At 46.2% G+C, this 26,175-nt stretch overlaps 1 protein-coding gene across 1 annotated transcript in view; it reads right to left on the reverse strand.

Moving 5' to 3' along the window:
- Positions 1 to 26,175, reverse strand: part of AFMID (arylformamidase) — a 172,658-nt gene that overhangs the window by 77,696 nt on the left and 68,787 nt on the right. The window contains exons 3-4 of the mRNA XM_069655249.1: positions 13,618 to 13,722; positions 2,063 to 2,111 (exon numbers count right to left, since the gene is read on the reverse strand). Coding sequence (XP_069511350.1) covers positions 2,063 to 2,111; positions 13,618 to 13,722 — 154 coding nt within the window. The remainder of the gene's footprint in view (positions 1 to 2,062; positions 2,112 to 13,617; positions 13,723 to 26,175) is intronic.

Genomic DNA, 26,175 nt, shown 5'->3' on the forward strand with positions numbered 1-26,175 from the left:
ACGGAGAGACTTAATGGTACGCTAGAGCAGTACCTCCGGTGCTATGTCAACCAGTCCCAAGACAATTGGTTCGACCTACTACCCACGGCCGAGTTTGCCTACAATAACTCTAAACACTCGGGCACGGGTCATAGCCTGTTCTTTTGCAACTTTGGCCAACACCCTAGAGGTATTCTGCCTATTTTGTCCTCTTTTTCCGTCTGCCCCACAATTGAGGACCGTTTACAGCGGATCTTAGAAGCCCAAAGAACAGCCAAACAAGCTCTAGAAGAGGCCCGGGCAGTATACAAGAAGGTGGCAGATCGGAAATGCTCCGATATTCAAGCTATATATCCAGGCGCCAGAGTCTGGTTATCTACGAAGTACTTACCCAGATGGATTCATCCTTCCAAATTGTCTCCACGATATATTGGCCCTTTCTCTGTGATATCCCAGATAAACCCAGTAACATTCCGCCTTCGGCTGCCAAGGAGTATGAAGAGGATTCATCCGGTTTTCCACTCCTCCTTACTGTACCCGGCCGCTGAGGAGATTCCCTCAATTCCTGTCAAGCCGCATACCCATGGCAAGGCTTCTACTGCAGATGAAGAATATGAGGTGGCGGAGATCAAGGATTCTCGTTATCACAAGGGGAGATTTGAATTGCTGGTGTCTTGGAAAGGCTATCCATCTTCAGAAGATTCATGGGAAGCCGGTTCCAATGTCTCTGCTCCTCGATTAGTGAGAAGGTTCTACCGAGCTCACCCGGGTAAATCTGGGTTTTCACGCATCGGAGGGGGGCATACTGTCATGCGCCCCTTCTATGTTCGTCTATGGGATCGATGATAGCATTGTTCCATCACATTAGCATCAGCGTGCTCTGCAGTCTAGTGTTTCTTCCAACATGGCCGCCACCGGCTTTTCTGGTGCTTGCAACCAGCGCTCGCGTTGCAACTGTGCTTTTCCTCCGCTTTGTTGCCAGCGCTCCCAGTGATTTCCCTCGGCTCCGCTGAGCCCTCCTTTGCTTCGCCGCCTCATGGCACTCTTCCAGGTACTGTTTTCTGTTTCCCCTTTCTTCTCTCCGGTTCGCTCTTCTGGGCTTTCTCCTCTTGGATTATTCTTTGTTTACTCCGTTCCTCGTTTCCTCTGGTACTTTTCCCCATTTCTCCTTCCCTTACCCGTTACAGATCCTCTCTTAAGACTCCTGCAGTTACTACTCAGTGTTTTCACAGAGAAATTATCCTCTATTCACTTACCTTCACATCGGAAAGAACAGAGCACTCTTCCGACAAAACTGCTCAGGGTTTTTTTGCCTTGGAGGCTTTTTCCCCTTTGGCGGCTTCGGACCGGTGTCCCTGGTGACTGGAGTTTATCCGGAAACCAAGGTGGCGTCGTTCCATGGTCAGCTGTATTTACATAAAAAGAAATCTACCTTCCGAGAAAGAAAGAAGGCGGGAACACACCAGCCTGATTCTTCAGGTGAGGAGGTTGGATTGGGGTCTGATTCAGAGATTGAGATACAAGGCCCGGACAGCCTTGACACTGTACCACTAGAATGAGATAATTAATAAAGGATGATGATTGGAAGCACAGACATTGGTTTAAACAAAAAGAGAAACCATTTAAAGTTATTTTGGAGAACCGTTATTCTTTATGACCCAAGCCTTGAAAAAGACCTATAGAGTCGAAACACGTGTTAGCTAGGGCTTAGAAATTAGGCTATAGTTAAAGGTTGTTAAACCATAAGAACAGCAATGTCAATACACATGTGGTTATTGGAATATATGTGAAAGTGTGAGGCCTTATAAATTAGGCTAAGGTGAGAGATTATGTAACTAAGACTACGGGAATACATTGGAATGTACATGTTGTACAGATTGATGAATACGGAGGTATACGAATGAGGTCAAATCCAATATATGATTCCAAGTAATTAAAATAAAAATTCTTATATCAAACAGAAGTGTCCATTGATGTAATGCAATTTGGTTACTGCGTGATAGGGCTCATTTGATTTCTTTAAAGTCATTTCTAAAGCAGTTGCAACCCACAAGCATGCAGAAGTCCAAAACGTGACGCTCACCTGAAAAACTGCCAGTATCCTCCATGGATGTACACAAGTAGGGGGAGCGCTGAAAGAGAGGGATACATCACTGAGCAGTGGATACAGCAGGATGTCAACTAATACAACCAATCACTGTGTTGAAGTCCTGAGCGACCTGCAACACTAATGATCTGCATTTTAAGCAACATAATGGAGTCCAATAGCCCTCCACTTTAAGGCTAGAAATGGATGCAGTCCTAACCACTTTCCTTTTGGACTCTGTGGCCTTTGAGCATGCATTATGTCTTGCCTCTATGGGAGGTGCCCCTCTGAGATTAGCAACATGTAACTTTCATTGGAGGCAGCCTTATGCATTTTTCAGATTCTTTTATGCAAGTGACCAAGTAACTTAATCCCAGCTCTACATTTGCATGGAGAACAATCTGACATTTGCTGAAAACTCGCTAATTATCCAGAAGAATGTGACAGGTCTTGAGGACTGCCACTTGGAGAAATTGGCCGAGTTGATGGAGTAGCCCCGCCCCTACACCTTCACCCCTCCCCGACTGACTGTTCCACCACTATGCACAGCAATACACTTTTGTGGTAAAAAGCTCGCTGAATAACTATGTCACTCACTTCCCAGCTACATTAAGAGCAATTGATTCCAAACAGCATACCTTACTTAGGCTTCCAACCCCTTTATCGCTACCCCTCCTAACACCTCCTTCCCCCGCAATGCTAGAAGGATAGGAGGAAATCTCGCAAAGTGCATTGCCCCTCACCAAATCTGGCAGAGGTTGGACATTTCAATGCAAGATGCACCTCTCCCCCACCTCCCTAGTGAATGCTGTTCCCCCCCACTGCCCATACACTGTACTAGATCAGGTGCCAGCAGGGTCCCGCAGCCTCAGTTCCACTGATGGACCCTGGCATATGTCAATTCTCTAACTTGGCAGTCAAGATGTATCTAATTGTAAGCGAGTATGCCTGCCATCGATTTCAGACTTACCCCACTAACAAGCTGGGTGTCTCCCCTAATCAGCAAGCAAAGGACCTGTCGTTTCCTCCTTATCTAGCTGTAGTTGCCCTTAATAAAACCGAGAATGAGAAGCCCACCCAGGAACGTCTGAGCTCATATTAGTTTAAGTGCAATCCTTACCTCCCATATCACTTGTGGAATTTCTAGAAGGGCGTGCATCGTTGCTCCTCTGAGAAGGCCATTGATCGCCCTAGTGCTACTACCATTGTTATGTTATATCGCACTTATACCGCGCACATACACCCAAGGGCATCTTGGCCCGAGGATATACCGGAAAGGGCAAGCGGACCAGTATTTTATCAGAAAAGCAAGGTTTTAAGGGCTCTCCTGAATAAGAAATGATCATCAGAACTTTGAAGGGCAGCGGGAAGGTCGTTCCACAATTTCCCTGCAGCAACAGAAAACGCACAGCCACCCATCCTGGACAACCGGAATTTGGAGTGATCAGTAAACATGGGATACCTGAATGCAAGTTCTGCTCAGGGGTGTAGTGCAGAAATGTATCTTGCAGATAATCTGCTCCTTGATGATAATATGCCCAGTGAACCAATCATAACAATTTAAAAGTTATCATTTTCGTCCCCATGAACCCCCAGGCCTTCTAATTCCTCCATCAGTAGTGTGGGATTTCGGACGTTTGACAAAGTCACATGGTCACAAAGTCACTTTATCAGGCCCTACAAGGTCCATGAGTTTAAGAGGGACCTGCCCATTAAGCAATGGGTACACTGGAGATTTCCCCCAAAACTACTGCAAGTCTTCAGGTGCGGGTGTTTGAGTGTGTTAGAGGGTCCTCCATGTTCGTGTCTTCGCCCAGGCCTCCATATGGTCAGCGACAAAACATGCCCAACCCACATGAGTATTGCAGGGAGCCACGGACAATAACAGGGCCAACTAATGGGAGCGCTTGAACTCCAGTCTGCAAAGTGACTGCTGCGAGGAGGGAGACTAGACAAGACAGAAGTCTGCAATTTTCCCAGGAGTAAAGCAGAGTCCCTGCATTCTGCGAGAGGGGACGCACAACCTTGCAGATAGCGGGAGGCACCATGACACTTCTTTTCCCACATTAATTATTATTGAACCATTTCCAAAAACAATACATTGCTATAGAACATAAGTAAGAAGCATCATCGCAAAACAAAGCAAGCAACCCTCCCTCTCCCTCCCCACCATCTCCCACACCCCGCTCATGAACAACCGCTTCCATAAGGACATCGGAGAGACAATCATTATACGAACTCCGGGCCCAAAAAAACTGTCACTGCTGACAAAGGGGGCTAGCCTCTACAAGACGCGAGAGGACCTTATTCGTACGAAGAAGTAGTTCATAAATTGAATTGGAGGTCGTACGTGCACCCCAGACCTCAGAGTCTCATAGACTCACAATCTTCGTGGAGCAGGACCACCATCCAATCTTGCAAAAATGAATTCATAGTGTCATGTGTGAGGGCTTAAAGTTTCTCATATGTAAATATAGCCCAGAGTACCATGACACTTCTGACTTCAAAATGGCAGATAGTGTTTTAAACCCTAGGTTACAACCAGGCATGGGAAGAACAGCGGCCATTACAAAAGGGGAGACGTTATTACAAAAATCCAACTAACCTTAGCAGGGGGCACAATACATGATGGGAAATGAATCGGAAACAGGGCTCAGAGAACTGCATGTAGTGATAAAGGCCAGACTACTGACCGAGAGGCAGGAGCAAGTTTAAAGGAACGCAAGGTGATATCCAGAAACCAGGTGGAAAGGTTTAAAGCCTGCTGAGGGATACATCTCAAACTGGTTGAGGCCAGACCCAAAGAAGGAGAAAAGAGGAAAGTCTCCTCAGTGTTATGCCTCAGACGACTCTGACCAAGCAGAGGAGGAAAGAAAGCTGAAAGCCTGATGAGGGCTATATCTCGGACATTGGCTGAGACCAGACCCAGAGTTGAAGGTCTGCTGAGGGCTTTATTTCAGGCTGGCTGAAACCGTACATTGTAAAAAACCCGTGCAAGACACTGCAGATGTTTGCTCCGCGTAGTGATCTGTCACTAGAAGGGGAAAATATTGCAGTCCGGCAAAGAACTTAAAAAAGTACCATCATTGGCTACTCAGGAGGGTGCCTCACAGTTAGGTCCTAGCTATGCCTATATCAGTAACCTGGGCCTAACTGGTGGCGGGAGTGTGTAAAAGGTATCGTCCTTGGCGAGGTAGGGTGACCAAGGGCTAGTGGGAGATCATATAGATGTCTAAATCTGTACCTTAAGAAAAAGTGGGGGGGGGACTTACTCGTAGAAGTATTTAAAAGTTATCACTGGCCCAATAGGGTGACCCGCCGCTAGAGGTTGGAAATATCCATGCCTAATTTTGCAGTGGAAATGGGGGGACTTGCTGGTAGGCAATGTCCAGCAGGAGCACGTGGGTCACTATATCCTGAGGACTGTTGGTAAGAAGCCTGGGGGGGGTAAACCCTGTCCTAATGTTAGGATCCTGCAACAAGTCGAATGATCCATCCTAACACTTTGAGTATAGATATCCCTCATGTTTTAGTGGGTACCATAGGCCCTACAGGCCCTTCGCTCACCCCCACCCCATCCTGTTGCATGTGGATAAAGATTTAGAATTACATGTGTGGCTCTTTTGTGTACTGTTGGTCCTGCGTCGGAGATGTTAAAAAAATAACGCAGTAATTGTTCACCTCCTCTTGACGTAGGACTCGGAACCACTGAGCAATGAAGAATCGGCACTGGAAAAGAAGCTCCTGGTTTAGTGCCGAGAGGAATAACTTTCAGCTGACTTTCTACATAACTGAACAGGATAACTTTGCTTCCGATGGATGTGGGAGGGTTGGCTTTTCTCCCAGGTACTGGACATCTGGGGTTAGATCTGTAAAACAGGGCAATTTAGCTGGGCTTTCACGCTTTGGTCTAAGAGTAATTGAAGATTAATTTGAAGAGTTTTTATGTACATAAATTGGGATGGAAATTCTACTCCATTTGACAATATCTTGCATTACGTTTTGCTCACTACAGTGAAGCGCTTTCTCCATAGCACAGAGCTCTTCGTTTGAGACAGCAAAAGTTAGCAAACGTAAACCAATAGAGCTTATCTATTCTTTGCATTGATAACTAGAGGCCTGGGTCGGCCTGGAGGTCTGATAGTGCCATTCCTCGCGACAGGTGGTTCAAGCCTGACAAGCAGGAGCCACTTGGATGGTATTACGAGTATCACCGGGGGTGGGTGTCCTGGAAGTAGGACCCTATGCTCTGGTGCGCAGGAGACAACAGGGTGAACACCCTGGGGAACCTTGTGGGTTATCACACATGGGCTACATCACAGCTTCCGTCTGAGGCAACCTGGAGAAGGTTCACCAACAGATTCCTGCTCTGAACAGAGCAGAAATGCTCTGGGCTTCCAATACGTCTACACTCACAGTTTAGAAAGGTTTGAACCTGTTTTCAAAAAACAGGCTTCAGCAGACCTTAAACGTTCTAACTGATCAATTTATAAAGGCATTGTACATTGATGACAAAAGTGCATTTAACATGACAGATCAATCGGCATTCTTAGTTACTTTAGTACTAAGCCTGTATATTTTCGTCCTGAATTAAAAAGGAAGCCTGTGGGTCCGGCACACTCCCGCACTTTTAGCTTTGTTTCAGAGCTCGCCAAAAATGGCAAAAACATGTGGCTCAGGAGAAAGCATAGTTAATAGAATCTAGCATGTGTGCAATGAAACTCTGCGGGAGACTGCCTCATCTTAATACAAAGAGGGCCCTGTAGGCAGTAGGAAATATCCCACCCACAGGGACATTGCAGGAGAAAGAGGAAGGGAAAAACGGGGGAAAGCACAGCACCAGTCCGCTCCGATTAGTTAGCAAGCCGTGTAAGGGTGTTGAAGAAGGAAGCCGACACAAAGGTAGCATTGTTTAGGTTCTAGATTTTTATTAGTGTAAATAAAACCTATATATCCCTATCTGAGGGGTTTTCCTGCCTCACAGTAATGCTAAAGAGTCCATCAGAATGTCTGTCAAAATAAACTCCACTGTCCTGTGGCTCAACCTGCATCTATCTCTCACACTATAACTGAAGGATAAACTAGCAGAAAGTTCCTTCTTAAGGAGAATGGCTCCCTTTTCCTGTTTCCTGGATTGCTTCTAAAAGAATGTTCTCTTGCAATGAAAAGACCAGGAAGAATGCCTACCTTTCCCAGGCTTACAGGTTTCACACAGCCCTTATACAAGGTTTGGCACCAGGAGAATGACTCTGTTCTCCTTGTGTAGTTCTAGTCAGTGTCCAGTAAAGCCAGGGGGAATGACACCCTTCCCCTGCAGTGGTGTAACGCAAACTGTGGGGACCCCCTACAAGCCCTGTTAAGGGGGCTCCCCCACTGCCACTGTCCATCCCCCCGCGGGGCTTGGGCATCATGGTGCTCCCCGCAATGCAGGGGCTGCTGGGGCCCCCGTTATGCCAGTGTCCCCCTGGCGTCTGCAGAACAACTCCCAGTTCGGGAACAGGAGAATGCCTTCCTTCTACTGGTACTGCTTTGATTACTTGGCACAGTTCACAATAAGGCCAGGGGGAATGACTCTTCCCTTGGCGTCTTCAACACAACTCGTGATTCAGTACCAGGAGAATTAATTCCTTCTCCAGGTACTGTTTGGCACAGTTCTTGTTCACTGCTTTCAGCACGATGTATGTTTTGCCACTCTCGTTTGGTGTCAGCACATTTCCAAATCTTGTTGAGGTCCCAGACCCTTCTCTGGTTGTCAGTGGTTCTCTCTTTCCCACTGTGATGAGGAAGATTTCCTCTGGTGCTCTCGGTATCTACTTTCAGAGCCCTTTTTTGTTTATGCCAATTAAGAGAGCTTTGTGAACTAGCCTCCCTTCTACCTTTGCATCCCCTCTGGGTCTTCCATACCTCCCGTTACCTTCCATACCTCCCGTACCGTGTGGTACGTCACAGGGATTTCCAGGGACCAGAGGTCTTCTCTCAGGCTCTGCTGATTCATTGCCGTGACTCTCATTGGCTGCGCAGTACTTCTTTCATGTGTTTCACGGCTCTGCTCTCTTGCTTGGTCTGCTGCCCAGGTTTGCTCCTGCTGAACCCGTAGAGGACTCCCACGGCACTTCATCGGCGTACTCTTTCCTCCGGTCATTCGGCAACATCTGGATCTCTTTCGCTGATTCCCCTCCACACCTGCTGCCAGACCCGGCGGGGGTTCACACAGCCGTGCTTGACACGGCTGGGCATGACCGATTTGTTAGTCCTTTGTTCCTTTTTATACATTGTATCAAGTTAATCCCATGCGGATTGTAAAAAAGTCCTTTATGTCTGTTAACAGCTGACTCCTTATGTCTCCTCTGGGGCACCTCGTACCAGTACATGCACAGTCAATGATCTCATGTGTTCTTCGTCCTAGTACTTTTAGCTTTAGGTTTATTTCTGGTAATGCAACAGTACATGGGTTGACCCTCAATGAATAGGTTCTGCGCAGTGGGAAAGGGCTAGGGAATGTTGGAGAGTGACAATATTCAATGGGCTGTACCCCAGGTGGTCGTCCTTGACCCAGAGGGGGAGTCCCTCCTGATGAGGTCCTCCCACATTAAAACACCCCTAGGGGGACTATTGGGTAGCGGCTGCGACTCCTTAGCCCCATGGCAAAGGGCTTCCCCTTGGGGAGAGGTGACGACACTTTGTGAACTGTCACAGCCGGCATCATGCTAAAACAGAAGAAGGGAGCTTCCTATTTGAAAAGAAAAGTCGTGAGGCAGCAGCAATGGGCATGTGAGCAATGGCTCTCTCAGAAGTGGAGATTGTGGCAGCTAAATAATATTGAAAGCTGCGGGGGTGGAGGGGCTCGGTGGATGATGAAGGAGAATGGGGGAATAAAAATGGGAGATGGGGTGATAGGTCAAAAAAGGGCAGCTTCAGCAGGGCAGGTAGCAGCCAATTGGGCTTGTAGTAGCCCCAAGAGACAGAGAAGGGAGGGGGCACAGACACTAGGGGGCAAAATAAGGAAAGTAAAGGAATGCAACCAAGTAAACAAAACAAATGTGGCTATAATGCCTGAAACAATGTCCAGGTCAGAGGGGACATAAGATAAGAAACAAGGGAAGGAGCACAATGGGAGTGGATTGAAGGCAGAGATTAAAAAGACAAGAACAGCAGGAGAAAAAGGAAAAAGTGGGTTTAGAAAGATATGAGTGAAGGTGGATGGAGATAGAAGTAAAGTATATGGAGAAAAGGATAGCAAGCAAGAAATGGAGGAAAGAAGTAGGAGGGAATGGGAAGAGAGGGAAAGATGCAAGGACACAGGAGTATGGTCGAAATCCAGAGGCACGCATTGAAAAATGTGTGGGTATGGAGTCCGGATTGGCCCCAGCTGGTGATGTGACAGAGGGGGAAGAAATCTGTTGCCATGGACCAAGAAATGGCCTGGTGTGCAGAGCAGAAATCCCGCCAGCGGGGTGAGTAAGAATAGGAACAGGGGAATATAAGGGGAGAGTAGGAAGTGAGAAAAGGGGAGGAAAAAGATAAGGGTACACAAAGATTGATGGGAGACAGAAGGGCGTGGGAAATAATGGAGAGGATGGGAAGATGAGGAGCAAGCTAGAACGAGCAAGAAGGAAAGGTGCGAAAAGGACTGGGAGCTTGACAGAAGGGCAATGGTCACCTGCAGAGTCAGCAGAGAAAGAGGGTCTTGGAAGTGCTTGGTGGGTTATGCTGGGGAACGGACAACGTACACGCAGAAATAGGCAAACCAGGAAGAGATCTGCACACAGTGGAGCAATGGCGAGGATGAGAAGAGATGGTCAAGAGAGAAAGAGAACAGAAGACGGGGCACAGTCCCAGATTGCCAGGTGCCAACAATGTGAATAGAAAAACAGTGAAGGGTGAGGGGAGTGAGTGAAAAAGAAGAATGGTCGTGGCATGGGAAAGGGGTGCGTAAAAAGAGCAGTAAAAAAAGAAGGAATAAAAGGTGGGAGCTCGTAAGTTACATATTTGAAAGAAAAGACTACAAAAAATATGCAACCGAATGGGGCAAAGTGAAAGCGAGCAGGAGGGTAGTGCCGTGATGGTACTGAGTAAGAAAGAAGAGGGGGATAAGGCTGCAACAGTAACATAGAAAGAGGCCAGGGAGAAAGATACACCAAAGGAAATGACAGAAAAGAAGAAAGTAAAACAAGATAGGGTAGATGAAGAACAGAAGGACAAGGACAGTGTAAATGGAGGGGGGGGGAGCAGAAAAAAAATGAGATATAATGACTTGCCTTACATGGGGTAGCGGAATCACTGGGGTCACATCTTAACAATGGAAAGAAAGGAGGGGATTTGGAAAGGGGAGTTTGTAGACATACCTAAGCTATTGCATAGAGCAGTGAGGTGCAAAGAAGGATCCAAGGATGAGGAATGGGAGTTGGCTAGGAGGCCTAGGGTGCTGACAAATATAGAAAACTGGATGCCTGCCTTCTTGATATACGCTAGCATATACTGCGAGAAATTCCCAGAGCGGAGAGTTGCACTTTTTAAGCATATAGATGTAATTAGAAAAGCATAAATTACCTTTGAGGGTTTTGCTTGGTTACGATATGAGGAATTCAGGTACAGAATGACAGATGGGGAGAAAAATTGGGAGAATAGATGCAGAAATATGGCTGCAATGGATGGCTCCAACCAGGTCAGTGGCAGGCATGTATGTGTATGGCTAGTGGGCTGTTGGTACCGGAGCGTCTCATCCAGCAGATCTGGATCCGGAGGGGGTCAATATCGAGGTGGTTTTGGAAATGGAGGAACATGCTGAGAATACAACAGAGGAACATTTACCCCGGGCGCCATTTAAATACAAACACGAATGCACCAAATGCTGTGGGTGGCATCCACTTACACAATATTGGGGATGAGGAGGTGAAGGGGTGAGAGGAACAGGAGGGTGTGGATGGGAAAAGGCGCATACTCCGGTTAGAGTAGGAAAACTAAATGAATGCCTGGAATTCTATCCGGACAGCAGAGCAGCTCGTTTATTGACAGAATGGTTTGAAAAAGGTTTCAGGATACCATACAGGTGCCCAAGATTTGGGAGGTGGGTGGAAATGTAGTCATTAAAAGATCACAAGGCCTTGGTAGAGGAGCAGTTGAGAAAGGAAGTGATAGAAGGGAGAATGGCGGGCTCAGGTCACAGAATACCGCTACAAGACAATCACCAATGGCCATGGTCCCCAAGAAAGAAAAAGGGGAATTTAGACTTAGACATCGCCCGTCATGGCCGGAGGGTGGGCCCGTTAATGACTTTGACCCAACAGTTGGTGCCATGGCATAATTAATACATAAACAATGCAATGGCACTGATTTGATCGTGCAAGAATGGGGTACTAATGGCAAAATGTGACATCAAATTGGCATTGAGGTTGCTGCCAATACACCCAGATGATTTCCAGCAACTGGGGATTACAGGATATTGGGCTGTATTTGCACTTCAGTGTTTCAGCACATTTGTAGAAGGGGTTTTCAGGCAGTGTACAGGGCCACGGCAGATAGTGCACTATTTAGATGATTCTGGTATGGAAGAATGGAGGGGAATGGGCCGGGCTGCCGGCGGAGTTTGAACGGCTGCTGGGGGAAACTTGGCGTCCCTCTGGCTCGCGTTGGTACGGACGTTCTTGGGCATCAAGCTGGATGCAGAAAAAAAAGGAATCAAGGTTGCTAAATGAAGATACTGAAGATGAGAGGAATGATAACTGTAGTGTATTCAAGACACAAATCCGCAGTGAGATTACAGCAGCCACTGGGACATATGGACTTTGCGTGTAGGGCAGTAGTGCCAGGCAGGCTTTCTGTATGGAGATGGCTTTAGCCTTACCGGGTGCCAAGAGCCCACATCATAGGATCAGGGTGACAGCAAGGATAAAGAGGGACCTGGGAGTGTGGCAGTGTTTTATGGACGGGTACAATGGTATTTCAATGTGGACGGATGATAAGGGGATCAAGATGGCTTCAGATTATACTGGGAGAGGAGTTGGTTTGCAGCTAAGAGGCCAGAAGAGCGGTTGGCAGAGAAGCACAGCATTGCATTCTTTTTAATTGGTTCCCTGTGCTGGTGGCACTGGAACTGTGGGGATATCGGTGGGAGAATAAGAAGGTCTTGTTCAGTGTGGATAATTAATGCATTGTGTCAGTACTCAACAAGCAATCCAGCAGAGAGGAATGGGTATTAAAGATACTGAGGAGGCTAGTGCTGCTATGCCTCACATGGAACATTGCTTTTATAGCATGACATACCAGGGGTGGACAACTATAAAGCGGACGCACTCATTCACAGTGGTCCAGAGTCCGTGGGTTGGCTCCAACAGCAGATGCGTGGCCAACAGAAGTACCAAAGGAGCTTTGCCAAATACGAAGCAAGACATGATGGGATTACTTGGGTGCCCGTTGGCGCAAACAACAAGAGCATTGTACATAGTTGGCATGTGAAGAATTTCAGGAAAGTGAGGCTAGGATGGGAAGGGCGAGGGGTATGCCAGACATTATGGAGAATGAGGGAGTTCGTAGTGGAATTTATAATTAAGCTGGTGAATAAAGGGTGGTTGTCAGTGACTATTTCAGCTAAGCTGGCTGGGATAGCATTCTATGGAAAAGGGGTTTGAGGATATGAGCCCACAGCGGGAAAAGTGGGTAAGAGAATGTTTGAGGCATGGGCCAGAAAAAGGGGTGCGAGCTGAGATAGTCACAGACCAGTTTAAGTAGTTGTGCTGCAAAGTTGGATATCAGCAATGGATGAAGTATGTTACTTAAGTTGGGAGTGTTAATTGTTCAGGGCCATGTTCTGGTCTGGTTTTTTGGGGCATTTAAGGTTTCAGAGTTGTTTGGGGGAAAGGGTTTGGGGTGAAGGATATGTGTTGGAACAGAGAATCTGTGTGGTTGTGGATTAAGAGTAAAACGGACCACAGATTCAATGCGGTGGACCTGTCTTGCTAGGTTAGTCTAACTGATTACGAGCCAACTATCCGTTAACGATCCAGTACCATAGAGTTGCGTCTGTCAGCATGTGGTGCGGTACAATCAAGTGACACAACTTAAATCGTTAACGCACATGGTCACGGGCAGACCTTTTGCTTGTGTACTTGGGTGGGGAGGGAACAGGAAGCACACTCGGATTGGCTGTCAAAGGCTCTGATTTGCTTAAGAATTCCTGTCAGATCTGGCAAACTTTGAAAGAAGGGGTGCAGGAAGAAAGTGCCATGTAAGATATGAGCATTGCAATTGAAATAGTTGGGTATCAGTGGGTGAGGAGCGGGAGCTTTACAGCTCTAGTAATAGATAAATGCATGACGAATGAAAAGGACTGCTGGCCAATGTTATCAACAGTAGGAGACATTGCAAAAGGCTTAGATATTGAAGCACAATCAGCCCGGTATCATCCCTCTAAACTAAACACATCTGGTGGTTTTCTTTGTAGAATGGTGGAAGAGGCTTAGCAGGCGGAGAACAACATCAAAATGCAGCCTAAAAGATCAGGTCACTCACTTATTAATAATCCATAAAACGCAAAGGTATACATTTTCACTTACCTCCACAGGGATTGCTAGGCAGGTACACATCAAGGTTTTCTCCCTCTTTTGTACCATAAGGAACATTCAGCAGTGTCTGTACTAAGCCCTTAGATTTCTGTGTACCTTCAAACAAAATAAAGAACAGCCATTTGCAAAGGCGACCTTTCATTGGTTTAAAGTGCATGTCGTGTAATGTATCGGTGCATATGTCATTTGAGGCTTCTTTGGTGTGTGTATTGTGTGGATCAAGGACACACTGGGCACTCTAGACGGAGCGCCACGCCTTCTACTCAAATGGTAAATTGAATATCACTCAATAAGTTAGAGATTGTTGATTTGAACATCAAAATAATTGCCCTTTACTGTGACACGTGTTTCAGCGCCTCTTGGGCCTTCTTCAAAACAGGGCTGATAATATTAAATATCACTATAACAGTGAGTTGAAAATAAAACACAAATGCGGACACAATTTACTCAAATGAATACATTCCCATATTAATAAAACAATGTATAGTCCATTATTAGACAGAGAATAGGAAGGGGAGGAACGCACTGCACATGGGAAAAAAAGAAGAAGTATGACACATACACAAGAGCTATACATTTTTTTAACCTTTATTACATTCTTGGGGTTAGGAAACCTTTGCCCTATAGCTATGATAGGAGTAGTCTCTACCATCAAATAATAAAGAAAACACAGCCCTAGTCAGTCTACGTCAAATCAAAATGGTCTATACTAAAACAACGAATGCCTGCCCTATCTCTTATACAAAAATTGTGTAAAGGGTAATGTGTATGCAAAGGAAATTCAGTGTTATAACAAAGGATCAAGGTGGCTGAGTCAGCTCTCCTCCCCATGTTGGACAGCACAGAGTAAGGCGGCCCCCGTAGACAAGATGACACACTCTGGCTCAGATTATTAAAACAAAAGGCAGTTCAAAACGTGGGGCGAGGCCTGCTTGACCTTCCACGTTAAAGTCACTTGTTTTCAGTTCACCAAAAGTTATTTCACAATTAAACAAAAGTTCACGTAGGTCTCCTTCTGGCAGGCATGAACATCTCAACAAAAAGTACCTGATTCAACGTAGATCTCCCTCTGTCCGGCTCTAACCTCGCAATCACAGCACTTGCAGGGGTTCCCTTCCCCAAACTTCATTGCATTCGGCAGGGGCTGCTTTCACCCAATTTGTTCACATTTCAGGTCTCCCTCAGTTGGGAGACTTTCGAGTGTGCAAGGTTTTTTCATAGGCCTCTGCAGGACCACTTCGACTTTGACATTAGCACTCCCTTATGTTATTTGCCCCAGTGTCTCCTGGTCATGCTAGTTCCTTAACACAATCAGAAAAGTTCAAAGAAACCTTTCTCTTAAAGCATTCACCTTCCAAACTTCCCTTTTCGTCAGGATTAATCTTGACCATTGCGCATTTCAGAGTTTGTTCACTTTGTCGCTTCATAACAAAACAAACATTTTGCGGAAACTTTCCAGTGGGCTATTTCCTTTCATCGGACCACTCGGCTACGCTGCATCACTGGCTTCACAGTTATCGGTAAGTTTAAAGTTCACTACTGTTTTGCCTTCTTGCGCGTCTCATTAGCACGCGCGCAACCTTCAATTGTGAGATACACTGTTGCAGCTTCAATCTTTCCTTGATAGAAACCGGCCTTTCGTGTCATTCCCCAACTCACCGGTTGTGTGCATTCCTTTCTTTTCTCTGCAGCTTTGATTCATGAGTCAAGGTTAATACCACAGGTTTGGCACCAGAGGTTTGGCCCCGCCTCCCCAACTCTGCCGTTCACCCGGGAGGGTCGCTGGCGTCCTTGAAACGCAACGCAGGCGTCTTCTTGTCTGAGATTTGGCTTTATCCACGGATCCTTCAAGGTTTCCCAGAGGCAAAATCCTCCTGCAGGGATCTTTAGGGATTCCCTACCCCTCGCTCTGGTCCCTCGATCAGTCATCCGGCTCCTGTGGGTTGCCTTAGTCCTGAAATCTACTCCTTCTTATTTCTCACCTTGCTCAGAATGTGTCTCAATGTTCCACCTTTTATCCGTGTAGGGGGAGCTAATGGGTATCAGATGTATGTAATTAAGGTCAAGTGACTTTGCCTGACCTTATTAACGTGACCTGTCCAATGAGATGTGCAAGCATTACCCTCTTTACTCTCAGACCTCCTCTGCTTCTGCCCAGTGTTTGTGTAGAAAGGGAGTGGTGGAGTTGAGAATCCTATAAAATAGTATAGGGTATGGGTACGGGAAAGGGGGGGGAATACTGCGTCTCACCATCGGTTGTGAGCATATGGCCCTTAGGTACGTGCATATGGAATGGATGGGATTACAACAGAGTAATTCTGAGTCCAAATCGCGGAACCAGCTCAGGAAGAGTACTGTTTTATTAACAATTATCTAAAACAGGGAGGGTACAATGAACATCAACGGACGGACGCTCAGTCTCTCAATGATCTCCACACAAAATACAGTCCTTATAATAGATAATGCGTCAGAATAATGTAATACTACGTGGCAATAGTGGGCAACGTGCTCACCTTCGAAGCAAGACGACACGGAGCAACACAGGTTCGATCCCCAGGTCCGCGCTTAGAAACCTCTGGGCATTAAGCGTGTTATAAATAACCAATCATATCAAGGGTCGGGATTGGTTAAGGGAAACATCTAAGTATACATTTCTATAGGTGCTAGGATTGTTACTGGCTGCCCGTTATCAGGTGGACAACGTATGCCTACCTCCAAAAACATGTAATTTCAGAAACATTAGATACACCGTTCCTCATTGGTTTTCAAACTATAAGGTCCATCGTTACATGACTAAAGAGGGGACTGGGCAAAGGAGCCTAGCGGGACACTGCGCTTGCAAGGTGAGATAAGCACATGGAAGGCAGCAGGTGGCTGGAGGTTGTGGGTACGTTGCCCAAGTACTCCACGGTAATAGTGAACTGAAAAAAAGGGGTTTTTCCAGTCTCACTGCGCCAACACAGAAAGTAGTAAACACTGCTTAAGTTGCAGATTTGTTCAATGGGACGGTGTACAGCCTGACGCATGTTTCGAGCAATCCTTGCTCTTCCTCTGTGGCTAGTACATATTAAGTATAAAGTATGGTTCAACATAAACAATAATATTGCACAAAATAAAAAATAAATAATAAAAAATGTTTCAAAATAAATTATAAATTATGCAAAAGAGTAATTTAGGATACGTGATAAGGACAATTATGTTCAATTTGGGCAGGCAGTATAACACCACCAAAAATAGAGGTAGTTTTCCCATCGGTTAATGCAAATTGAAAAGAAGCCAATAAGCAAAACAAAATTTCAAATTTAGCATAGACAAGCAACATAGGCATGTGGGTACACACAATTAAGCATTAATAGTGAATAAGAGTATACATGTGAACATTTTAAATAACGTGATTTTGATGAATAATAGTTTCAAAAGGAACCAAGATTCAATACGGTTGGTTCATCATTTAAGGAGAGAGAAAAAATAAGAAAGAAAGGGAAGGGGAGAGAGACAGAGCGACAACAATTGCATTAGTCAATCTATTATGATGCAATTTGCTCAATAAGCTGTAGCGTTCGTTGTACCATTAGTCATTTATAGACTGTAAATAAGATCAACTAGTATACCTTAGATTGAAGAGCTTCTGATGCGAGCCATCATACGTAATTGTGGTTTGACTGTAAAAGTACAATGTGTTATTAGGATATAGGCTCATGAGCAATCAGTGGCGGTGGCAACATTAAGTGGCTTTGCAATCGTCATTGATTAGAACTGTAAGGCAAATTATACATTTGTCAAAGCATACCTTTTAACATTCCTCTCAATTGCAGAGAACTGTTAATTGGAGGTCGGACTGTGTGCGTTGAATAGATTAGTAAACGTAAAATAGTGTCCCGATAGTACATGGAAAGGTAAAAGTAAACAGCCTACCAGTACTCCGTCACCTTCCTCGAAGCTGTGTTCTCGGTCCCCTCGCCGCTCATGCGCCGCAATCTTAATCTTCTGCTTCTCTTTGGCTCAGACCTCCTCCGGGGATCCTTGTGGAAGCCCTGTCCGTAGCCTGCCGCCAAATAAGAGATCAGCTGGGCATTTGCCCATGGTGCTGTGGGGAGTAGGGCGGTAATCACGCAGGAGCTAGTACATTGTCTGTTCAAAATGTTTGTGGGTCAACTGTGCCACTTGCAATGCCCTTTTGAGGTTAACCATGAAGCGCTCAGCATGCGCTCCAGGACTGGGATGATTTGCCGTTGCTGCTGTGGACAGCATTATCTGTACCTCCGGGTACCTTGAGTATTAATCTATCACATCTAGGGCATATGTGCTGTCTCATAGGGGTCCAAAGACGTCAACTGCCAGTTCCTCCCATACAACACACGGGAACGGGGACATCAGCAGTGGGTTTGGACATGGAGTTTGAGCTATGGCACTACATATGGCACCGTTCTGTAGGGTGTTGTTAACCTGTTTGTCTAATCCTGGGAACCAGATTTTCTGCCGCAATAGCTTCTTCGTTGAGACTACACCTCAGTGTCCCTCGTGGGCCAGGTCAACCACTTGTTGGTGTAACGACTTGGGCAGAGCAATTCGACAGCCCTTCATGATTATTTGGTCCTTAGTGGCAGGTTCATCCTGAATCAGCAGCATTGCTTTGATATCACACTGCAACGTCTTGTCTAGTTGCCTGGCTGTTTCCCTTGCATGTCTCATTTTACTGTGGCTGATGCACTGTGAGAGAATGGCAAGCACTGGGTTGCTTGCTGACTCCTGTTTAAGCGTCTTCCACGCTATTGGGAATGGTTTTAATTGGTGAATAATGTACTGTAAGTATGCGTCAGCGATTGAGTGCTCCAGAAGTGAAGGTCCTGTAGGATGGCATGAAAGGTAGTCAGCTGGATTCTTGTCCTTGCCCTGTCTGTGGTGGATAGAGAATGTGTAGTGGGGAAGACAGAGCCACCATATTTCCATCCCCTGTGGCATCTGGGCTTGTAGGTTGCCATAAATGGTGAGAAGGGCTTGATGGTCTGTGACCACTGTAAATGCTTTTCCGAAAAGAAATAGATAGAAGTGCTCCCAAGCCCAGCCAACCGCCATACTTTCCTTTTCTTTCCTTTTCTTCCTGCAAATACTTCTGCTCACTGGCAGAGAGGCTGTGGCTTGCATTTGACACAATCTTTTTGATGTGCAGGGTCCGGGGGTCATATTGTTCAAGTATCGCACCTAGTCCTACTGGGCTGGCATCCACTGTCACTTTTGTGTCTTTGGCCAAGCTGAAATAGGCCGAGGCGATGAGAGTACAAATTTCTGCCAAGGTGGCCTCGCATTCTGGTGTCCAGATGAAGTCCTGATTGTTCTTGGTCAGTTCCCTGGGCGGTGTGCTCACTGTCGCAAATCTTGCCATCTAGTGAAAACAGTAACTTGCAAGCCCCAGGAATGACCTGAAGTCCAATACATACATTGGGCGGGGGGGGGGGGCTTCTTGTAATGCTTTGACCTTCTACGAGTCCGGACACATGCTCTGGTCAAAAAATATGTGGCCAAAGAATTTGACAGTTTGTTTGCCTAATTTGCACTTGTCCTTGTTATGCGTGACATTGGCTGCTTGCAGTGCAGACCTTGTGTAGATTGTTGTGTTCCTGGGTTGATTTGCCAAACACCAGGATGTCGTCACTGTAGTTCAGATACACTGGGATGTGTTTGATTACCTGGTGGACCTCTTCCTGGAAAATCTCTACAGCCGAAGATATGCCAAAGTTTAAACGCTTATAGCGATATAGCCCCACGTGAGTCACGAAAGTGGTAATGTATCTGGGCTAGCTCCAGCTGGTTGTAGCCCTTGTTGAGGGCAAGTTTTGAGAACGTGGTTGCCGATTGAGGAAGTGGATCATGTCCATTATTCTTGGGATTTGATGTCACTCACGTTGGATGGCCATGTTGGGGCAGTGCATATATACGCAGAGGCGGGTGGAAGCTTCTCCGGATTTCTTGGGAACCGGCACAATTGGTGAGTCCCATGGGGTGGGTCCCACCACAGGCTCGATAATGTGGAGAACCAGTAAGCATCGTATCTCTTCTTCCACCTGTTTTTGAATGTTTATTGGGCTGCCCCTGTAGTGCTGGGCAATGGGCTTGAGAATCACCAATTTCCAGATCAATGTGAAGCCTCACTTTGCAGTAGCGTAGTTCACCCAGACCCTTGAAAAAGGTTTGGAAATGCTTTAGTGACATCCCCTTCTGGGGCCATATATTTATGGGCCATCATGCTGTATAGAATCCATGGCTGTTTTGAAGTGCAGAATGCATCCACTATTGGCCTTTGTGGATAGGACATGCAGCTGTATGCGGGCCGTGTGCAATGTGTGCGTGCAGATCATGGTAAAAGTGCTCTTGCATGGCAGAGGCGTGTTCGTGCCATAAGGGAAAATGTCAACCTGCGAGGGCCGCAGTCTTGCTGGGTTTGGAAGGCGATTGTAGGCCTCCTGACTCAAGACATTAACTGTTGCACCTGTGTCAATGAGAAACTGTTGGTATGCATTAGACATAGAGGATTAAGATCAGACTGTGTTCCTTCACCGTCTCTTTCCCTAGTGCCTACACACAGCCTTTTTTTCCTTTGGCTGTCTTGTGAGGTTGAAGATCACTCCCAGAAGGGGAGTATACTTCCACGTAGCGAACACTTCGCTGAGGTCTGTGAGTGATTCTCCTGTCGGAAGACCGGAGTGATTATCTGGGCTGTTGTCAGCCCCTTTCACCTTCCGTGGGGCGGTACCTTCTGTATTGGCGGCTCGACCTCCTGTCATCCGAACAGTGATTGGGATGGCGTCTGCTGTTCCTCGGGGAGGCGGCATGGATGATTGGCGTGGGGGCCTTTCTGCAAACTGCTCTGAAATGGTAGTCACCCTCACATTCTGCACACTTTTGACCTAGAGCCGGCCACGTGCCCTCATGAGGGAATTGGTAGCAACACCTGTAGCAAGATTTCGATGACTAGCTGGTTTTGTCAGATAAGGTCGGCGTTAGCTTCTTGATGACTTCCTGATCTCTAGGGTCCGACAAGATCTTCACTCGTCCCAGGCAGACTACCTGTTGTGCGATTGCTGAGTCGGCGTGGGCCATTGCTAGGATTTCATCGAGGGTCCGCTGTTTCTGGAGAAGCTTCCTTTTGAATTCCACAGACTCATAAGCCTACGATGACTTGGCAGCGTAGTGCTTCGTCATTGGAATAACAATGGAAAGCATAGTGCTTCATACGGCTGCGGAGCAGCATAACAGTTGTTCATGGTCTCTCCCCGCCAGGATAAGTATATTTTTCTTCCTTTCTTCATCCATGGGGTCAATCGCCCCCACATACACTCTGAAGCCCTTAATCCATCAGACCCACTGGGGCCCCAAATTACCTGTGTCTCTGAAGTCAAAAGCTTGGGGAAGCTGCCAGGGTGTAACTTCTCCTTGGCCATGGTAGAAGCCTTCCGAAAACCTGACAGGCACTGTAGCTGGGATGTCCTTCTCTGACATTGCTGGCGGATCTGTGTTTCTAGCCTTATACTTTTCAGAAGCAAGTGTGACCATGCCAGTGCCTCCCCTTCCATGAGGGACGAGGTTCTTTCCCTCGTGTGTGGTCTGGTGCTTGTTCTGCTCCTGCCGGAGGGTGCGTGGCAACCAGGAGGCTTGATTTGAGCATTCACCGCTGCTCACCGGGGTGTGATCACCTTGGCGGCCCGGGTTAGTGCAAGTGAGTGAGGCAGACCACACCTCCCGCTCCTTTCCGAAATGAGGATGGCCGTTCTGGGATAGACCGCACCTAACTCATCGCCAGTGTTGAGGAGTGACTGGGATTCACTGTCGCACCAGAGGCCCCGGGACACATGTACTTCTTAAAATAACTAGAGGCCCACACGGTCACTGCCAGTCTCAACTCTGTCACTTTATAAACTGACTAACTTCCCCTTCCTCCCCACCTTCCCAGTCGCATCCTTTCCCTGGGTCCCGCCCCCACTCTAACCCCACATAACTATATGGATAGGATTGAAACTGGACAGAAGTTCAATAATACGTTACTGAGCTCTAAGTCAGGATGAAAAACTGAGCCTACCAAGTAATCTGAGAATGTGATTTTGTATTACACACCTCTGCATGAAGCAAATTTAACCACTGTGCTATCTAACCAGTGTACTCCGGGACCCCCAACGGGCCAATAGAGTTGGGGTTTGCCCAGAAGCACCTTAAGACAAGATAGCAGCACCCATGAGATGGATGGGGGTGCACATTAATTCTCCAACACCAAATCAATACTGACAACTCAACGGTTTGGCAAAGGGAGTCTGTTTAATGACAAGTACAAAAAACGGGAGTCTCATGAATATCAGCGGATGCGTGATCTTCTCTCTCGCTTCACAACTCCAACTAACTTCACAAAAAACACATCACTTATACTAAAAACTCGTCATCACTGACGGCATGCAATTCTATTGGTCTTGGAAAGGTAACTTTAATATAGGTACTATATCTGTATATGGTAACGGAGTAAGGGGATTGGGTAAACACTGGTAGGTGGGGCATCTAAGCCCTACCTTCAAACTGGCTACTGTAGACGTCACTAAAAGTACGACGTCCCATTGGTTCTACTAACTATAGGACCCTAGATTACTTGGTCAACTGTGATTGGGTTGGCACCAACCCCACTCATACTTTTCCACTTTGCTTAGCAGTACGCAGAATGGTCGGGCAGGTGCAGGGTGCCCCTTAGCTCACCCGGCCTTCCTCCAATTATTGTTACAATCAATCATCATTTTGGTGGCCATGTGTCAATTATTTCACTGTGGTTGGCCTCGAGACCGCATCTCCTGTCTGGAAAAGTTCTGATATGTTCGCCTGGCCTGCTGCCATGCGTAGGTGTGAAAGTCTCACTTCTTCTTGCTTGGCTGGTCATGTGATTCAGACACCGTGAATTTGCCTCTTCTTCATGTAATTCGTGTATTGGATTTTCGTTTCATCCACCACCTGCCTTCGGTTTCTTATCTTGACCTTTCAGAGCAGGATATTCTGTTCTTTGCTTCAATTAATTGTAGCTACTGTAAGCATAGGAAGCTGCACGATTTGCTTAGCTTTCTTGCGGTTTCAAGCATACGTACATGCGTAAACTGGTCGACTATCTTCACCATGCTCATGGCTTAAGCTTCTTACATTTGACATCGTCTTTTCACTTTTGGGTTCACGAAATCCCTGGCCCATGGCATTTCATCTCTTTATGTTATTCTCTGGTCATCATATCTTCTGTATGTGAGTCAATCCGGGTTCTCGTGTCGTCACCATTCGACTTCCATTAAGACCCGTTTGGTTTCATCAGGGACTGTACTTCGACGATCTTCATTTCGTTTCATTTGTTGATATGGCTTTCTCAATGGGTACCTTACTGTCCATGGTTTCCTTGGTGTCGGTAGTTCAATAGGTGCTGTTCTTCTGATAGGTACTGGACAGAGACCCACTGCGGCTCTCTGCTGGTTTATTTGCTCATCATACGTCACATACTTTGGCGTAAACATTCCTGGTACTTCAAAATGGACGGTTGGAGTGCTGGCTGTACTTGGGACCTCTTCTAGACCCCCCCTCCCTCTGGGCGATTCTTCGACCACTTTCGCTTCTTTCTTTGGATCAATCTTCTTTGGTTCCTTTGTATTCACCATGATGGTCTGAAAACATTTCTCTTTGGGGTTCATATCTTTATTACTCCTTTTAAACTTCCTGCTGTTCTCACATGTTCGTCCTTGTTCCACGTCATCAGTTGACACTGTCCATTCGGGCTGCAGTAAACCCATCTCCCCACATTATTTCTATGCTTCTTGGGATATAGAAACTTTGTTCCTTCTGGTGCATGAATCCTGGCCTTCACAAAGTCTCTTATTTCCTCGTCAGTCAGGTCTTTGGGCTTCCATCCTGGCTCAACATCAATCATGATCTTCATCCCTATGGCTTTTTTTGTAGTATTCTGGCACTGAGAGATTATTATCTTGATAACACAGAATCCTAGCAATATCATCACTAGCAGGGCTCCTAGGAATTTGAATGCATCTACCATCCATTGTGGAACCCATGAAACTAGTGATCCAAATCAACTGTCGTCGCCTACTTCGTCAGTTTCATCAATCATTTGATTCTGTAGTTTCATCAGCATACCTATGGCCTCTGTTAGAGTTCCATTTTCTTCATCGTGAGATGGTATAAATGTGCAACATGATTCTCCAATGTTTGCACAACCACCTCCATCCCTAGCTGTGATCATGTCAAGTACATATCTGTTCTGGAGAGTCATCAGTCAGATTGCCCTTAACCCCTCTTTGATTGTGTTGAATCCAGTGGTCGAAGTGTACGAAAAGAAGTAGTGGAGCTATGTTCCCTACTGGTCTGCACAGCTCCCCACAAACCCCATCGCCACACCCCCTCCCATGCACAATATAAACCCCCAAATGCATGCGCCTGCAGTTTAAGGGAATGTTCAGTGCACTGCACTGAAAGTGCAAGTTTCAACTGCTTCCTACACTTTTATTTTAAAACGAAACCGTTCTGGAACGGTTTCTTTTTAAAATAAAAGTATAGGAACGGTAAAACTTCATTAAAAGAAGTAAAGGAGCACCGCTCCCAACCGCTCCCGCCCACTTCGACCACTGGTTGAATCCCTTTATGGTTGTGTTGATGGTCTGCAGTAACTCCCATCTGGTTATCTGCAACCATTTAGTATTTGCTCCAACTTGAAATCTTGGCATGAAAATTGTAGTGAACACTGATGAGGTGAGGCTGAACAGCCTGTGTTCATATGGGATTGCATGAAAAGCTTCTTCTGATTTGGCAGAAAAGTAATTTTCTCTCTTCATTTGAGTCAGCAGTTCCACAGATCTCTTCGTCCTCAGGTGAGCATCTGCTTTCGGGAAACTGTCAATGTTCAGGTCACTCTTCGGGACCACCAACCCTGGAACATGGACATTCACAAGTGTGCATATACCTCCCCAGTTTTTTGGCAGTCTGATTTATGCTCTGGATCCACATGCCCAATAATGATTCATGACCGCTGCAATACCTTGTATCATTCCTGGAGCATCAAAAACTCATCCACAGTTCCGATTTTCTCCCATCTTCCTTGTGCCATTATTCCTGAAGCACAGTTTCAGATTCTCCAAAGGCACTATCTGTAAGGGTTCTCCTCTGTCTTCAACCCATGTCAGCAGTTTTGTAAGTCTTGGCCATAGTGGCTTGCATATTTTCTGTGCGTTTTCAATTGCTTCTTTGCAGGCTCCAATGACCATCCATGCTCTGCAAATCACCACTCCTTTCTCCCATTCGTCTGGTGAAAGCACTGTTCCCCAAATTTGCATTTGACCTCTGTTCTTCCATTTTCCAGCTTCTTGTGCAGTTTTTCCTTGGACGTTCATCTTTGGATTCGCTTCTCTTCTGATCTCTCCTCCTTTAACTCCAGTCTTCTCATACCTGATCACGATGTGCTTCGTCTCTGCATTGTTTCTTGTCTTTATGTCCTGGACATAATCGTCTTCATTTGGATCGGTTGCTTCAGTTGCCCATTTCAGTGAGGCATCACTCCCCATGAACTGGCCTCTGTTCTTGCACATTGCTACATGTGAAAGACAGCGTGCTGTCTGGACATCAATTTCTACAGATACGAAGATCTTGGACTTCCCCCTGCTGTACGGTAGGAGTGCACAAACAAAACATTCCCCCTCTGAACTTCGGCATCCAACTTCTTTCATGTGCTGGTACCAGATGTTTCCCAAATGTGCTCTGCTGTCCAAGTAATCATTTAGTTCACTGTCGTCTCTGTGTATGCTTCTCTAGATTCATAAGGTTTTCATGTAGTTTGCTATAACTACATCCCTGAATGCATCTTTATGGCTCCTTCTTGCTGGAGGATTCTCAGGTACCCTGGTCCATGGTGCAGGCCTCCTCATCTGTACCATTTGAGTAGACAAAAGTCTGGCAGTTCTCTCCTTGTCCTCTTGCATCTTTTTTCTTCTTGTTAGAAATGCCCATATCATCCACTCTGACATTGGTCCAGTATATGGCTGTATTGTGGAACTTGTACTCGTCCCCTTCACTGGAATATATGTGCTAGTCGATGCTGTCTCGTTCGGTTTATTCTCTAACCCCTCTTGTCTCTTCAGGAGTTCAGCTTTTTCCATTTGTCTTTTTACTTCACTTGCAGTGGAACTTCTCATAGTAGGCAGTCTCTACTCCCGTGCTTTGGATTGTGGTTCTGAAGTTATTGACACTAGGCCTGGTGTGTGTGCATTTAATGTTTGCATGCGTGTGGTTGTCAATAACCCTTTTACATTCACTCTCTGCAGACCCTGTCTCCGGCTTTTCAATTTGCTTGTTACCATAAGTGTGTGGGTGTCATTGCTAATCACATCCATCTCAAGTTCATTCATTCCACCATCAGATCTTCTAGGGACTGGAATGACTATATAAGGTCTTGGTGCCTTTGTGGGCTTCATGTGTGCATCATTAGGTGGTTGCACTGGGATTGGAATGCTTTGTGCACCAATAGAAAATGCAGTTCTT

This window comes from Ambystoma mexicanum, chromosome 3q, assembly GCF_040938575.1.
Source record: "Ambystoma mexicanum isolate Mex_15411 chromosome 3q, UKY_AmexF1_1, whole genome shotgun sequence".
NCBI lineage: Eukaryota > Metazoa > Chordata > Amphibia > Caudata > Ambystomatidae > Ambystoma > Ambystoma mexicanum.